The 17,767-nt window shown below is 38.2% G+C and overlaps 1 protein-coding gene across 1 annotated transcript; it reads right to left on the bottom strand.

Annotated features, from left to right (window-relative positions):
- Window positions 1-2,639: 2,639 nt before the first annotated feature.
- LOC147260421 (E3 ubiquitin-protein ligase DTX3L) lies at window positions 2,640-10,405 on the bottom strand. The gene is made up of 4 exons (XM_086207007.1): window positions 10,283-10,405; window positions 7,962-8,966; window positions 6,660-6,877; window positions 2,640-4,702 (listed from the first exon to the last, which is right to left on the bottom strand). The coding sequence occupies exons 1-4, from the start codon at window positions 10,286-10,288 to the stop codon at window positions 4,633-4,635; spliced, it is 1,299 nt and encodes a 432-aa protein (XP_086063133.1). The 5' UTR covers window positions 10,289-10,405; the 3' UTR covers window positions 2,640-4,632.
- Window positions 10,406-17,767: the final 7,362 nt, after the last annotated feature.

Below are 17,767 nucleotides of genomic sequence, written 5' to 3'. Positions count from 1 at the left end.
TGTGAGCTGAGGCTGAGCTGGAGTGTTACGGTAAGTTTGCAAGGGATGACTGTGTTAAAAACAGAGCTATAGTCCACAAATAACATCCTCACAGATGTGCTCTGTCTCTCCACGTGAGTAAGAGCAGTGTGAAGAGTGAGGGAAATGGCATCTTCTTTGGATCTGTTTGCTCTGTAGGCAAACTGGCGTGGGTCTAGTGTGGCTAGGGTGGAGTTCTTGATGTGAGGGAGGACGAGTCTCTCAAAACACTTCATCACCGTTGGAGTGAGGGCCACCTCACTTGGACACTGGCCGATTTTTGTTCAGAGAAGAGATGTTGGATTTCTTAGGCACTGGCAGGATGATGGCAGATTTCAGGCACTTTGGGACTGTTGCTCGAGACAGACAGGATGATGACATTACAGCTGGACTGGACAACTTGCACAGTCCTTGAGGACCTGCCCTGGACCGCCACCTGGGCTCACAGCTTTCTGTGGGTTAGTTCTCCTTAAAGTGCACTGTACATCTCTTGTGCTCAGAGTAAGAAGCTGATCCTCCTCTGTGACTGGGATTGTGGTCCCTCCCTCTCTAGTTCTGATGTCAAACTGAGCAAAGAAGCTGTTGAGCTCATTGGTCAGTGTGATGTGGGGGACAGGGGAGAAGACCTTTTCAAGATTTTTTTGTCAGCAGATCACAGTTCAGTGTGGAGTGAATACAGAGACATTATATATTATTTATTGCCTTAATAAAGTGGTCTGCTATGATACTTTTTTGACATATACAGTGGTCCCTCGTTTATCGCAGGGATACGTTCTAAAAATAACCCGCAATAGACGAAATCCGCGAAGTAATCAGCTTTATTTTTTATAATTATTATACATGTTTTAAGGCCGTAAAACCCCTAACCACACTTTTATCAGACATGCATTAACATTTCCTCACAGTTCTCTCTTATTTAAACTCTCAAAGTTCAAACTTTTGCAGATTTAAAAAAATAAGTACAATATTAGTAAATGAAACCAAAGATCAAAACCTGTTTTCAAGCCCCAACAGTTTTAACAATTTAATTTTAATGATCAATCTACGAGGTTTGACGCATAAGAAATTATTACCAGTAACTCACGCGTATTTCACAGTTCCTCTGACGGTACCTCTTTGTCCTGGCGCTGCTCCGCTGTAACGTCTTTTTCCTCTGAAGGCTTTGGTGCAAGTTTTCTACCCGAAACCAAGTTTTAAGCTTTTAAGTTTTAAGTAGAAAATTTGCAAACATACAGCACTTCAAAGTCACACTGCTAGCAATTGAAGATTTATGTAAATCTGGCTAGCTGAACACATTCTGTACTCCCTTAGCTAATCAGGACGCAGAACACACGTGCGGTTCTCCCTTAGCCAATCAGGATGCCGAACACAATGCGCGTTCATACTGTATGCTGTGAAAAAAAGCATGCAAAATTACACTAAAAAAATCCGCGAAACAGTGAGGCCCATACCTGTCAAGTTTTGGATTTGAAAATAAGGGAAATTTTCTGGTGATCGCTGCAAGCCATCCCACCACCCCAATTAAGCTCCAGTATCCCTTACATCTTAAGACAGGTGTACAAGATATCTAAAAACAACTTGTCAACCGCTTACTAACTAAAATTAGGTGATCAGAATCTGATAGGCCTACCTTTGTTGACATTGAAATGCTGTGAAAATTCCTACATTATAATATCCGGGAACATCTCAGCTACACACTTGTTGAAGTCATCGCAGAAAGTAAAAGCAACGTTGTTTTTGGCACACAGCATTGCCATTTTAACCTCTGCATTTGTGACCTGGTCTGCCTCCGTGGTATTTCTAGTCAGAAATACTGACATCGCCTGGGCATGATTCCGTGCCTCGAGCCCGCGCTTGTGCTTGGCGGATTTCTCATGCTGGCTGACATCATTCCTTCCTCTGTGGGAGACACTAAAGTCGCTATTACAAATCCTACAGAAAGCATGGCTATCCCCCTTTCTGCTCCTCGTTAGAAAGGTAAATTCAGAGTTCCATTTATCAAGGTATTTACAGGAAGACTTAGTTTTTTTGGCAGGAATGCCTTTGGTGTCACGTCCGTGATCCATCTCTCTTTTGTTTGTTTCCCGCCGTCGGCACTAACCTCGCGACAACTGCCACCCAGACTACTGCAGGTGGCAATTCTCGCGAGGCTAGTGACAGAGTTCAGCAGAGGATTTTTTTTTTTCATTGTAATACGGGAGATTTACGGGAGAATACTAAAACGGGAGGAGGGCGGGAAAGAGGGGTAAAATACGGGAGTTTCCCGGCCAAAACGGGAGACTTGACAGCTATGGTGAGGCCGCGATAGGTGAACCGCGTTATAGTGAAGGACCACTGTAACTGATTGCTAAGGTGCCTGTTTATTTTCCTGTGACTTACAAGTATTTAGCATGAAAGATCAGAAGTGTAAAGGAAATAATATAATAATAATAATAATAAAAAATCATTACTTTTTTAATAATCCTCATTAATTCATGATAGATATATACAGTAAAAAGGCACTATTATGTTTGCATGTACTGAATACATAATTACAGTCACATTCGGTTGCCGCCCCACTCAAAAACCCAGTAAAAACCCTATTGTCTTTGTCTTATTATATGTTTTGTCTTATTTTAACATCATAAATACCCCAGTGAAATGTGATGCAAGTATTTAGTATGAAAAATGTTTATTCTCCCACATTAAGGACTTCCACAGCCAAATCGTTGGTAAAACTGTTTATTATCCATTTGACTCCATGCACCTCTGAGGGGTTGTTCATGCGACTGATAAATGTAAAAACTAATAACATAGAAATTGAAGCCTGTGCTAAGTCATGGTTCTAAAGTCCACTTTAGCAACTGAGTGTCAACTGTTGGCGGAAAGAAGGCCATGAAATCTAATGTAAAAACAGCCGCATGGTCAAATGTTTTCATTAACACAGTAAAATGTTTTAAATTGTCATGACTGATCAAAATTTGTGATTGATTAGCAAGTTTCCAGACAGCCAACAACAATGCTTTCAGAGGAGAGACACATGGATGGTTGCATAACAATGCATGAGTAGGGTGTGCAGCTAAAGTTCCCTGGAAGTAAAACTGTAACAGCAACAGTGTTTGCTGTCATCTAAACTGAGCTAAAACCAACAGTGAGTAGGCTAGAAGTGAAATGTAATCAGATTCTTTCAGAAGATAAGAAATGTTTTTCTTGTCTTTACATCCAATCTAACAAAATTTAGACTATGCATTTGACCCATCCTCTCTAAAACTCTGCTTCTGATGCCTGTTGATGTTTGAGGAAACTGAAGCACCTGGTGGAAGCCATAAACTGATGGACATTGTGTCTCCATTTTCTACAACTGTCCAAAAATGAATTCAACACATCTTGGATGTGGGGATGGAGCCGATCCCATCTGCCTTCGGGTGAGAGGCGGGGTACAACTTGGATGGGTCCCCAGTCCATTGCAGGGCCAACTAAGTATATGGACAGACAACCATTACCTCTCACAGCCTCACCTACGGTCAATTTAGAGTATCAATCAGCCTAGTCCCCTCTTGATGTCTTTGGACTGTGGGAGGAAGCTGAAGTCCCTTGAAAGAACCCACGCAGGCACAAGGAGATGCAAACTCCACACAGTAAGCCCATGTGCTTGAACCTGGAACCTTCTTGCTGTGAGGCAACAGTGCTAACCAATGCATATTTGATATATATTTATATATTAAAAAAAAAATTGGTTCAAGTACCACCCCCTCCCATAGAGGAGCAAAGATTAATGTCCTATACTACCACCAGCGATCAGGGGGATCCAGAACTGTTGGCTTCACTTTTGGGGAGTTCCTATAGATTGGCGTGAGGCAATAGTGCTAACCCCTGAGTGACCTCAGTAACAGGCAACACAGGGCAAAAAGTTTCAAGGTGATTAAATGCCAAACACAGTATGACCCATCTCAAAGAGGAGAATCAGGATTCTGATTAAAGGCCATGATAACTACATTGGTCCCAAATCCTCCAGCTCTGTCACATCATCAAACGACAGATGTATCAGACCAACATGGAGAGGGAGATAAGAATGTCAGAAGCTGGAATGTCAATCAGCAAATTGTTGCAGCTTTAAAATTTTAATTGTTAAACTATAAGTAGAGAATGTGTGAAAAGAAAGTGTGTAACCACTGGCTTACATGCCAGCCATCCACCCAGACACTTTGACGTGACTGCTGTCAGGCAAAGCAACTTCAGCAGTCTAACATCAGTTGGATACTGGGATGAGCTTCTGCATCTTTTGTCTTCTTGTCCATCAACATTATATTACTTCCACAAGACAATGCTTGGCTTCAGGTTGCCAGGTTGTGCATACAGTTTCAAAATAAAACAAGTACAAAAACAATAGTAACAGAAAAATGCCCATGAGTGATTAGGAATGTTTAAAGCAAAATAACTGACTAAAACTACAAATATTCATGGTAAATCAAATCACATTCAAACAACATTAATTATCTCTTTGAAGTACATTGTGCCACAATTCCTTACATCAAGCTGCATACAGTGTGTGCATACAGTTACACACACAATGTGATGGTCTTTACATATAACCTATGGAGTGTGGTGAATAATGGAACGCATCCCACACTTTCTTCACTCAATTCCCTTGACTTTCAGTTCATCTCGAACTCGACTGAGATAATCAGGGTCCGGGTATCCATAGCTGAACAGACAAAGAGAGAAAAACAGATGTGACAGTGTAATTATCATGTTAATTATCATTATCAATAATCAAAATCAGTCCTATTAGTTTGCATCAGCACTCTTGTGGGCCTCATAAGAGTAAAATTAGATGTCTGTATTGTATATGTATTAATGATTTAAAGGTATACATATACATATTTATAATATATCTGAAAATATCTCCAGAGATGTGTTCCATGCCCATCAGCATATATGACAGTTTAAGAAATTGAGGATGTTGCAAGCATCACTGGCTCAGTTGTAGAAAGCCATAATTGAATCACTTATCACCTCCTCCATCTCTGTGTGGTATGATTCCACTCCAAGCAGAAACAGCATATAGTGCAGCATACAGAGAAAATTACTGGCTGACAGCTCCCCCCTCTGACATATTTATCCTCCTCTAGAAGGTCTCACACATTTGTACTCCTCTAGAAGGAAGAGAGAGAGAAAATCACGGCTGACCCCACACATCCTGGACACACTCTCCTCAATTGCTTCTCCACCCAGAGAGGACACAGCCTTTAAGAAGAGAACTAAACGGCACCTGAACAAATTCTTTCACTTGGATATTCACCTGAACTGCTGTCTGTGATAGAGCATACATGTAATACTTGTGCACTCATATACTGTATACTGTCTTTCCCCACTGCACATACCTGCACTATTTCATGCTCACTATATACACATCCTCAACCCCAGTATACACTTGCATACCTTTATTTATATCAAGAGTTTTGCATTTTATACCAACCTCTTGGAATGCCAGGAGGTTGGTATAAAATGCACAACCTTTTTGATGTCTGTTTTTTCTGTTTTTTGCTGCTGGGGACTGTTGTGTTGATTAAGTGAGTACTATGATGACCAGTGTTGTGCTAGTTACTGAAAAACAGTAATTAGTTATAGTTACGAGTTACTGCAATTCAAAAACAACTCAGTTACTAACTCGGTTATTAAAACCAAAAAGTAAAGCATTACTATGAAAAGTAACTATTTAGTTACAAAAAAAAGTTCAGAAATGTCAACATTGTAAGCTCTGTACTACTTGACATGCATTTTCATCACTGAACTGAACTCCACTAAGCAACATGGTCTATATTTATACAAACACTAAGATGTTTCAAAGAGATTGATTAACTTTAGCCTGGCTAGCAGTAGCACTCCCTCGTTGAAAAGAACAACTCAGGCGCTGTTGCTTAGGTGCACGGGGTGAGGTGACATCTGTGTCGGTATCTGTGCCGGTCCCTGACCCGCTAGCTTTAGCAACAAGTTTCGTTGCCGCCGCATGCTGCGTGCCTGGATGCTTTAATAGATTAGAGCTGCTGTTTGCGGCCGCAGAGAGTCTTAGTTCCAAGACATAAGTTGCATTTAACATAAACATTTTTCTCCTTTTGCTCAACGAAGGAGAAGTAGTGAGCGTACTTCCACGTGAAGAACCTTGCCCTAGGTTCCGCCATGATGTCTTGCACGTTCTTGCTGTTATAAACAAACACGCCCCCAGAGAGCAGCTCACTCTCCTCCTGTCTCTTGCACTTCCCCCAAGCCCCCCGACACAGGAAGTAAACACAGTAGCTCAGCCGAGATAGTAAAATAACGTAAAATAAACTAATAAACGGATCGTTTAGTAACTATAACTGAGTAATTGAATTTTAAAAATAATGCGTTTGATTATTAGTTACTGCCAAAGTTACTTTTTTGGCAGTAACTAATAACGCAGTAACGCGTTAGTCCCAACACTGCTGATGACACATCTGAATGAAAAATTCCTGGAATAGTATTACTTGGAGAATAACTAATTAAAGTTATATTTATAACTGGGACTGGACTGCAATCATATCTTACTAAGTTTTACATGCAGATGGTAATTAGGCAGTAATTCAGTGGTATGTTAAGCATATTAAGAAAAGGTTGTAGTCACAAATATAGAGAGTTCTTACTGAGTAGGTCCTCCATGCTGTGAGGTTTTATGGTGAATATCATTCCATGTGACACTGTTGCTCCTGCCACTGGTGGTCGATTGACCCACAGTGAAGATCAGTCTCTGGTCAAAGGCTCGTCTCAGCAGCTTCAGGACCCTTCTTCCCCCTGAGGAGTCTGGCAGATATGCTTTACGGGACACACCTTTATATGGCTTACCGGGGTTTGGATGTTCCTCCTGCAGACAAACAGACAAACATCTGATGGATCACATTTTATTAGATGTGTGTCAGCCCCCCTCTCAGACAGACTGTGTGTGCAGCAGGAGTTTATTTAGAAAATTTATTTATTTATGATGTCGACAATTATTTTAGAATCATTTAAATTCAGTATTGGAGCCAACTTCCAAATTTCTGGCATTGTAAAGATCCCTCAAACAAACAAACCTAAACATAACTTTACCTGCTACGATACCCATCTGTCATGTCAATATGATGAACATGGGGCATTCTTTTGGCTGCTAATTCCAAGAGCAAACAAATATAAAATGCCAAAATCAGCCACTGAAATGGCGTGGTTTACTTCCCAAGAGTAAATTATTAAATTGTTTTGCTGTCAAAATCCCCACTAACAATACTCATTTTATAATAATTCACCAAACTTACATTATATCTGTACAAAGGCATTTATTTCAGAGATTCATTGTCCAAGATCACATGTTGATAATATGAAAATGACAGTTATATAAATACCTATTTACAGTACTGATTTGTACTGCCTTTATGTTGTGAAAAATAACAAAATATGAAAAAAATGAAGCAAGACTATGTGAAAATCATGCTTCAGTGTTAACTCCTGGATTTTAAAAGAGCTAAATACAAAATTCAGCCAATTTAGATTTCAGGAAAAATAAATTTTGCTATGTTAAGACCTAGTTGGATCATGATATACGAAGTAGAGTTAGACATTACACATGACACTCTCTCTTTTTGTTTTTTTCCCCAGCCTCTTGTTTTCATGCCAGGAGAACCACATGTTAAGGTTAGTGTTTGTGAATCTCTTCCTCATCCCTCCCTTTGGACCCACTGGTCCAGCCTCCTCTATGAAGGGCTTACTGCTTCCCTGTTGCCATGGTTACACAAACACATCCCTCCATTGTCAACTGCTTATCCAGTTACCTGTTCAATTCTTCATTGAAGACTTTTGAGAAAAAAATATTTGTTGAAGAAAACTGAGTGACATAGACAATAAGTTACTGGTTCTAAAGTGAAAACAGACATATGGCAGTAAAATGATTCAGAATTGCCTTTATATTGTCTTACCTTTTGGACGCCACTTGGAATGAAGTAATGGATAATTATTGTTCCATATTTCTCATATCCAGGTAATGATGAAGATGTTTTGGTGATGTCCATTTGCCCTCCATCAGGTTGAGTTCCTATCAAAGTGCCATATACTTCTCCACACGTTGGGCAGACTGGTTTGTAGTCAAATGCTTTTTTCAAACAGTTTCTACAGAAGGAGTGCTTGCACTGCAGAGTGCACCTCTCCATTGGTAGGACTGGTTCCAAACAGATCAGACATGGTTCATCTTCTGAATATGTTCTGTGTGTGGATGAAGAACCTGAAGCTCCGCCTGTTCGAGCGACCCCTTGGCATTGGTGCTCTTGATTCTGGCTTGACCCTGGTGTATTGACTAGAAGGAATTCTTTTAGTCTAGCAAGATGCACAAAAGGCCCAATTACTGTTGTGTTAGATTTTTTATTGGAGGGTTTGAAATTAATGTCTGGAAATATTTTCTGCAGGTCTTCATGGTCGTGTAAACTGATGGGGACTGTTGTGACCTGCAGGTCTGATGCAATTCTCTGGTAGAATGTAATGAACCTCTGTCTCACAAAGTCAGCAGGAATGTGATGTACAGGGACAGGGCGTTGCCTAACTGTGAGCTGTATTTGGCTATAAGGGATGTTATCCACTGTTCTAAGGTCAGGCTGTGTTTCTATGACAAAACTGCTCCCTTGAATTTTTTCAAGCTCTTTTGCATGTTTTTGCATAATGTAGGCCATAACAATCCCAGATACCTCAAATGATCTGACCGTAGTTGAAGCAGGCTCCTCCAGCTGATAGGTCTGACCCTGCCTGCCAAGTTCGGAGGGATGCCTCAGTTCTGACAGTCCGCGTGTAAGGTTCTCAAGTTCATTAAACGTTCCTTTTACTTTGTAGGAGGAAGATATTTTCTCTGCATTGTAGACTTGTACAATCTTCCTTAATTTGCTGAGGTCTTTGTAATCAGCTTCATCAATGATGACTGAGATGTCTGTAATAAACTGCAACGATATATGACAGCAGGAGTTAGACATTTGGAGTTTTGATAATGATTAAGTCACAATTTTTTTTAATAAAAATTACATTATACATTGTATTAAAAATCTTTGGCTTCCTAAGCATTTTTACACACAAAAATGTTTGGTTTAGCTCATTTGTCTTTTACATGTCTTTAGTTCATTTCAGAATGTTTGCATTTTTCAAATCAAAGCCAATTTAAAACAAACACGTTATAACTTGTAGATTTGTTTCAAAACCTTTGAAATTTGGTACTGAATGACAAGGCATCTTTCTATGCACATTAGTATTGAAACACTTGAGTATTTACATATCATAACAACAACAGTGTATTCGGTCATTGCAAACACAGATCCTGGACATGCTTTCTTGTACGCAGAGCCAGAAGTGAGGTCCAGTCACAAGTATTTACTCAAGATGCTTGTGAAGTAGTCTCTATGATGAGACGTTGATGGTATGATAAATGTCGCAGTGATACCATGATTTTACAGAGTAAAGTATAGAATTATTATCAGTTACAAAGAATGAACACAGAAGGTTTCTGAATTAACAGAACTTCGTAATAATCAATTATTTTTTTAAACTTTAGTTTGTGTTACAGTCTTCCATTTAAAATTAAGGTTTGAAAAGGAGGGTCCAGTTGTCTTTTTCTTAAATCGTTGGATAAACAAATATAAAAATCTATGTCAAAATACTTTGGAATCTTCAAATTTTGAAAATTAAAGGACTCTTTGTAAGCTGTCCATTGTGACCAGATCACTTATAGTCTCTGACACACATAGCTGCATTCTGTTAAAAGAAGTTGGGTTATACAGAATGAGAATCAGGTGTTCCCTCATAGATCACTTATTGAACATCACCATATAAAACCACCCTGCATGGACCACAGAAGCCAAACTGAAAACCTTAACTAACTGTCATATACTTGAAAACATATACTTTTATGACGCTTAGGTTTTTAGGCATCAAGCACATGGAAAGACGCAAGAAAACGTTGAAGAGGCTTCCTCTTATTTTGTAGGATGATGGCAAAAACCGGAAGTGTCATTTTTATTGTTCAGGTTACCTTAGCATATTTTCTCTTTATTTTGACGTCTGTTTTCGAAACTTGTTTAACAGAATTAGGCTAAAGTAATCTGCTACCTTTCTCTAAGAATGACAACGATAAAAATAAGAACAGAGACGGATTAAAAGTAAAGCAACAAACTGCTAACAATAAAACCCAGTCTTACTGAAGTACGTCAACTCTCTTTAACCTGGTGGTCGAACTGCCACCCACTACTATATATATGGAGCCTACCTCCATGCTGTCGAGCTCTGCAAACACGGGGGAAATACTTGTTTATTGGAGTCGCAACACCGTGAGGACCCGAGTGTTGCTTAGTTTCACTTTCAGGTTTCGTCACCAAATGTTTTTCAAAATGAGCCTTTTAGCGACCTCTATGGGCAATCAAGGACTAAACAACCCACCAGCGTACATCTCAGAAACGTCTAGGTACGCGAAGACGCGCACTACTTTCCTGCAGCAGAGTACTTGCATTTAAAATATAACCTATTTCTGTATTTTCGAGAGACGTAGTATGCTATTTCATCAACTGGAATTGTCTCATAGGTTTACATACATTATTTGTTTGTTAGAATTTTAATGAAAAAAAATACAATTTTTCATACAAACAAAAGCCATGCTAATATAGAAATGCGTTGTATATCTTGCCAAAAAACGTGAATATACATGTATGATATGATATGAATGATGAAAATAGTAATAATAAATTAATATTGATTAAAGGAAAAATGTCTCACAATACAAGAGAAATTCAAAAGAGCATCTGACATCTGTCTTGAAAAACAGATAAAAATGGGTCTATGACTCAAAATGCAGCAATGTTATACGGCTAATACTACTACCACTTCTAGTATTACTACTACTACAACTACTACTACGACTAATAATAATGATAATAATAATAATAATAATAATAATAATAATAATTACTATTATTATTATTATTATTAGTAGTAGTAGTAGTAGTTAATAATTATAATAATTATAATGATAATAACTATAATACATGTCTTGATCACATTAAGTTCCATGCGCTTTTTTTAAGGCAACTTCCGAGCAACATGGAAGGCAGCGTCCCTGCTCCTATCGCAGTATTTTTATTTGTCCAGCAGATGTCACTGAAGCCCTATAAGTAGCTTTTCCCCGCCCTAATGAAAAATCGACGTTGCGGTGTGTGCGCGCGTGTGTGTGTGTGTGTGTGTGTGTGTGTGTGTGTGTGTGTGTGTGTGTGTGTGTGTGTGTGTGTGTAGGGGGGGTAGAATATTTGTGACGAGTTTTCTATGAAGTACAATGTGTTTGCTTGACACCGCGTCTCTTTTGTGTTGTTACACTGGATCCTCTTATTAACCTAAGCGATCTGAGCCTTGTAAGGAGTATTTCCTGTTCTCCGCATGAGACTTCTCTTCAAAGAATAACTGTAATTTGAGGTAACCCGGTACTAACTAGATAGAATTGTACGGAATAATTATTTTTTTATTTGGATCTCCGTTATTTAAATGTTTAAATGTTATGTCATTTATTTAAATTATACTTGTATGGTCTGTGAACTCTGTATACATTGTATGATGATGGAACTATACAAAAAGAGAGAAATGTTGAATTGAAAAACTCGGAATTTTTGAACTTTTTCTTATGGAAAAGTACATATTGAGATCAAAATAAAGCGATGCTCCTTTGAACAAATACATTCAAAGGAGCAGTCCTCAATGAAATTAAGTATTCTAATCATCCGCATGTTACTGATCGGTGTTATTTCTTTTTAAAATGTTAACTTAAATTCAAAATTCTATGAAACGAAAGAAACAAAGCAAAAAAAAACCCAAACAAACAACAAAAACCCCAAAACGGATTTTTTTAAAGAGTCGTTTGACCTGCAATTGACGCTATATTTAGCGACAAATCTTCCGTAGGTGCTGTACTTTTGCAGCAGTGAAAGTATCAAGCGGGTCGGATTGACAAGGTTTAGACATCTGTCCAATAAGCCAATAGAATACATTAGTAATATTGGACGGAGCAGGATTAAGTCCAGTTCCTAATCTGATCAGAGCAGTCAGATGGAAACGCAAATCCAAAGCAACATGGATCGCATGAAAAAAAGAAAAAGAAACGTGGCGTAATTTTTCCACTAATACATATTTTGTTTTATATTATATCGAATAGATTTTGATTTAAAGAGAAAGCTAGGTTGATATATTCAAGTGCACTGAATATCCTTGCAGCATCAGAGGGTGTATCAGTCTGTCATCATCCTCCTCCGATGTGAAGGGCTGCGCCGCGGCCCCACCAACTCTGGCTTTGGTCATTTTTCTGCTCAAGTGACCTTCTTTATGTTGAGATTATCTTTTGATGCATGTCTCACATGCCCGGTTCTTTAAACAACAGGAAACCCTATTGAAACAGCTGAAAATTCTAACATTCAAGGTTTAAACAATGTGAAAATGATAAAATAGACGTGTCTCTGCAGAATCTATGGTCTGATGCTAATTTTGTTTAGCTTTATCATTCTTTGGTGTAAATGAAAAGGAGGCCAAGAGGACTACTGTATGTAGGAGATTTTTTTCCCCCTTAGAACAACACATTTGACTATTAATAGGTTAATGACGCATCATGGGATTATGCCTTGCTTTTATTCGTGATGTCAACAGTGGAAGATACTGAATTGGGAGCGATGGTGAATTCATTATTATCAAATATGCTTATTAAGTAGTATCGATATATTTATTGGGGAACTGGGAACTTTTTATTTATTTGAATATTTTTTTTTACAGAAGATAAAATAGCCTTTTCTGGTCTGTGGTCTCTCTGTTAGCTTTCAGTGGTCAGGAGCTTCCAATGAAGTTTTGCAGTATTTTACAGTATTACTATATCCATACTCCATATTAGGCTACACCTGAAGTGGTTGTTGAGCCCTTAAGGCTGCTCTTGCTCCTGAGGGGAATCTAACTAAGTCGAACACATTACAACTCTGTACATAGTATCAGCTCCAAAATTTAACAATGAGCTGGTATTTTTCTCTGTAACCTTTCTAGTAAGGTTAGTTATTATTTGTTATTTGTTTAGTTATAGTTAGTACTGGACTAATATTTGGGTTATTCTTAGTCTAGAGAGGAAAAGCAAAGGATGGCACAATGGTGTAACTGAAGAAACTGAGGCTCCTTTTCTCTACTCTTAATACACACTAAATAAGTACAGAATGCATCACACTTTTAATAATGTTCCCTACCCTACTTATGGTAAATACATTTTCCCCCTTACATTGAACATGTATTTCGGCCATATGATTATTTAATCAGTTGTATTATGGTTCTTTGACCTTATTCATTTTGTGTTATGTTTCCCTAAAACCATAACAACAAATGTCATGTTCCTGATTGGCTGACAGACGTTTGGGCAGCAAATGGGATATCTCAAATATTAGTCAGGTTTGTGGAGCGCAAAATAGTAAGATAGATGTAAGTACAATATAATAAACCATAGTAGCACACATTTACCAAGTACACAGTCCATGCAAAGATGTAGTCAACCGTTAATAACCATGAAATACTTTCTTTTTGCAAGCAGGAGATAGTGGAAACAGAACCGCAAAAATGGCTTTGCAGTGGTAATTGTCACACTAACCATTGATCTTTCTCTATGATGGCACAGTACTATCAAATATTATATACTTGTTGTTGTGTTGGTAAAATATCAATGTAATTGTTTTAATTAATTTTCAAGGAAGTCATGTTCTGGCTCTGAGATGACAAACTCCAATATTACTGGATATAATATAGCTGACTATCAGACAGGTATAGCTTGGTTTTCTATATTCACTATCACAGTGCATTGCAGGACACTAAATATACTGATCCAGTCAGTGCAATCTTTGTTATCATGTAAACAGCTTTGACCTTACATTAATCCGACATACTGACTGATCACAGCATTATCTCCTCGAAAGGAGGTTATGCAGTTTGTTCAGTTTGTTTGTTTGTCTGTCTGTTAGCAGGATTACATAAAAATATTGAAAAGATTTGTACCCAGAGAATCCATTAAATTTTAGAAGTTATCCAGATCTGGGTGCACAAATTTGGAAGGATTCTTAGCCGTTATCAGGCAGATAAATAAATAAATAAGAAATGATTAATATTTCCACAAACAGGCTTCATAACTCTTTGAAATAGGACCTGAAGACATTGTCTAGAGTACCTAAAATCTGTAACTTTAAAAGACTAGAGCTATCTCCCATTGTTATGGAAATAGATCCAGATTAAAATGGTGCTTGATATATCAGATTAGTTTTATGACAGATGCAATCAATATGACAGAATCTTTATTCAATGTGAGCTTTGAGACACTTGTGATGATCTCTTTTAGGCAAGAATGGTCATGTAATTTCACAGCCTGGCTAAGTAACATTTAACATGGATTACTTCTGACATTACTGCGACAGTTTTTTGCTGAATAACTGGAGCTTTATTCATATTCTTATTCCTATTTTGGCAAGACATCAAGAATAGCCTCTTATTCATAATGACAACGGCGAGTCGGGGACAAAAATCAAAATAAAGGAACAACATAAAACACAACAGCAAAAAACTAATTATGGTTGAGGATGTCAAATATCGTATAACGAAGACATTTGAGCATGTTGATTATAATCACATCTTTTTTAGGAATTTTTCAGCCGTGAAAGAGGTTTGCGACTTGTTTTAGTTTGTCCCATGTTCTCCATAAACCAAGTATGAGCAACTCCTCAACTGAACAGTTGCTTTACTTTTGAGCCCCCTCTTCTGCTACTCTGATATAGTCACCTTCTTAAAATAATTGCCTAAGTTATTTTTTCAAGTTTTTCATAAAACCCCCAAAATGGAGACAAAATATCATAAAAAAGTCCAAAAAATGACTTAGGCAATTATTTCAAGAAGGTGACAATATCTAAAATTGCATCCCAGATTGTAAAATAATCATGCTTTGTCATGGACAACAGATACCAATGAACAAGGCTCCCTTTTATGTCTGTATCAAACACAGCAGGCAGGAAATGAAGTCCAACATGAAGCCTTTCATGTCAATACAAGAGTGTCAGAGTAGCTGCTCCAGCTGCTGTGTGAGTGGCACATGTCTGACAAAAGTGTGCGGGTTTCAAGTCTACAGGGGGTGGGGTGACTGCAGGCCCTGCTGGATACAAAACCTGTAAACTGACCCAATGGCAAGACTGGCATGTTGGGACCACCCTCCCCTCTCAAAACTACAGACAGCACGACTCAGGAGACAGAAAGACCAACTAGTTAGAAAGGCCGAAGAAGTTGAAGTTTTTGTAAGTTTTCTCACTTAACCCCTTGTTCCTGATGAGCAGGTTGGAACCTTGCATTGCAACTTTGACCATCAGTGTATGAATGTGTGTGGTAGAGACAGTAATATAATTGCTGTAAGACTTTCTTGGTGGAGAAGGTGTTAATACATGGAGCTTATTAAACATCATGTACGTTTATGAGTAATGTAGTGTTTCTCAAGCTTGTTTTACTTTTTACGCTATCCGCGGAACATGAAGTTTCTGTTCATGTATCCAAAGAAAACACATCGTACATACTCTGTGTACAACTTTCCTCTGTCAGTGTGAGGGTTGTAGCAGGTTGTCCTGAGCTCTTCCAATGTTGCACTGTGTTAAGCATCTCATTCCACCTAAACACATTGTCCAGCTTTATTCCATCAGCTATACTGTAAATAAGGGTTGACAAAAAATGTAAATCTAAAATTAATATGATGTTCAAGCCTGAATGTTTAGCTCATCTCTGTACAACCCCAGGCCAATCACACAAATGATTCACAACAAGGGATTACGAGAAATAGTGTATGGTTTCCATGGCAGCAACTCTCTGCAGTGTGAAAAGTGCAATCGTGAGTTATTTGTGATAGTAGCAGAAACCATTCTGACAAAAGGTGAAAATATGGTAAGGACAAGGATGGTACTATCCTTGGGTGCTTCAAGAGTCAGTTCAGAGTGTCAGAGTACTTTATGCTATGAAAATTTATGCAATGAATTTGATACAGTTTCTCCAGTCTTTTCTGGAGCTGCTCTGTTACTTAGGAGATTAGATGCCTGGTCAGAAAAGAGAGAACAGAACAGAATCAACAGCACTTTACTGATCTCCAGGGGGGAAATGATCTAACATGAAACAAGCAGCAGCAATCACAACAGGCTGCATGCAAGGTTGGTTCATGTGCACCTGCATTTCATCTGGGGAACAGCTGATGATAACTCTGTGTCTTGAGACTTTAACATGCCTTATATTAATAAAAAAAAGACAAACAAATAAGCTTCTGGTATTTTCACAAGTTGAATTGCAGGCAATGTCCCAAGCCAGTGTGAGTCAAGCTAAATTGGAGCAGTTTACATTGCTGTCACACTCCTTGCAACCAATTGTCTTATTGAGCTGCTTTATATGGACATCAAATACCACAACAATATTCTGTTATGCTTACAATGGAATGCTAACTAGACTAGTTTTGTTTGTCAGTATAGCGACAGAGACAGTTAATTTACAAGTTGCTGATTGTAGCTGCAGGTAATAAACATTATTGTGGCTGTGCCTGCATTCAGAGCTGCTCATTCATTCAAAGAGCTAATGGATATTGTATGAACATTTGTGTGTGATATTAAGCGCAGACTACATGAGTGCTTGTACAATTTTGTTAAACTTGCTACCCTGCAGCCCCACAAGTCAGGAGCTGACCTCTTATGTCAAAAGCTGATCCCAGAGCTTTGGAAGGATCTTTTAACAGCTCCACTTCCGTAATGTTACAAAATTTCCAACCTTACTTGCAAAACATTCTCAAGGAGACATCTGTGGATTTTCAGCATTCCTGAATCACTCACAATCCTCTGCACACAAAACATGAGTGCACTTAAAGTTGGAAGTAATGGCATATAACAAGGCAAGTGAGGATGAGGCAACAGTGGACATGATTGGCTGGTTTATGGATATCCTGTTTTGGTGGACTGTGGTCATTTAACACAGTCTCTGAGCTCCAGAACATTTTGAAATAATGTCAACTGGTTTCAGAGGAATATATTTGTTGTTTACACATCAGTTTGTGTAGGTGAGTCTTCAGTTGTATGTTTCTTATGGACAGTAAAATAATGCTGCCTTTGTGGCAGGAGGTTAAACTGACAGTTAAACCAGAGATTGCGTTGGGCCATTTTTTTCCATCCTTAGCGCAGCTTTTCTGAGGAATTTTCTTTGCCCTGTTTTGTTCACTTGCTGTTTTGTAATTTTCCTTGATTTTGTTCTCCTTCTATGGGTATGAATCACATATTAAATGATTCCTGCATTTCACTCCTCAATTGTTATCTGACAGGATGACATCTGGCCTTGGTGCCATATGATTGTGCAGCAATGTGATTTGTCATCAAGAGTCTGAATTATGTGTTTTATTTTCAAAATCAACAATTTGTATTTTATCTCTTAATTGCTAAATCGTCTGATGGTGTTATTTTACATACTTACACACACAGAAATCTTTTAACATGAAATATTCTCTTTGCACAATTCCATCAAATTAAATATTTGGCAAAATTCAGACTGATGGATTTTGTATATTATGACAATTTTTACAAGACTGTAAAAGACTCGACAGGTTTTTTTTTTTGTGAAAATGGGAACAGCCTTAATTGGCATTTATTTATTTGCTTGGCTCCAATTGGTGTTGATCAGAACACAAGCCTCAGGGAAAACA

The sequence above is a fragment of the Aulostomus chinensis genome, chromosome 6 (genome assembly GCF_037954235.1).
Source record: "Aulostomus chinensis isolate RoL2024-O1b breed Wild chromosome 6, RoL_Achi_v1.0, whole genome shotgun sequence".
NCBI lineage: Eukaryota > Metazoa > Chordata > Actinopteri > Syngnathiformes > Aulostomidae > Aulostomus > Aulostomus chinensis.
The sequence above is the reverse complement of the archived record's forward strand: the minus strand, read 5'-3'. Positions and strand labels throughout refer to the sequence as shown.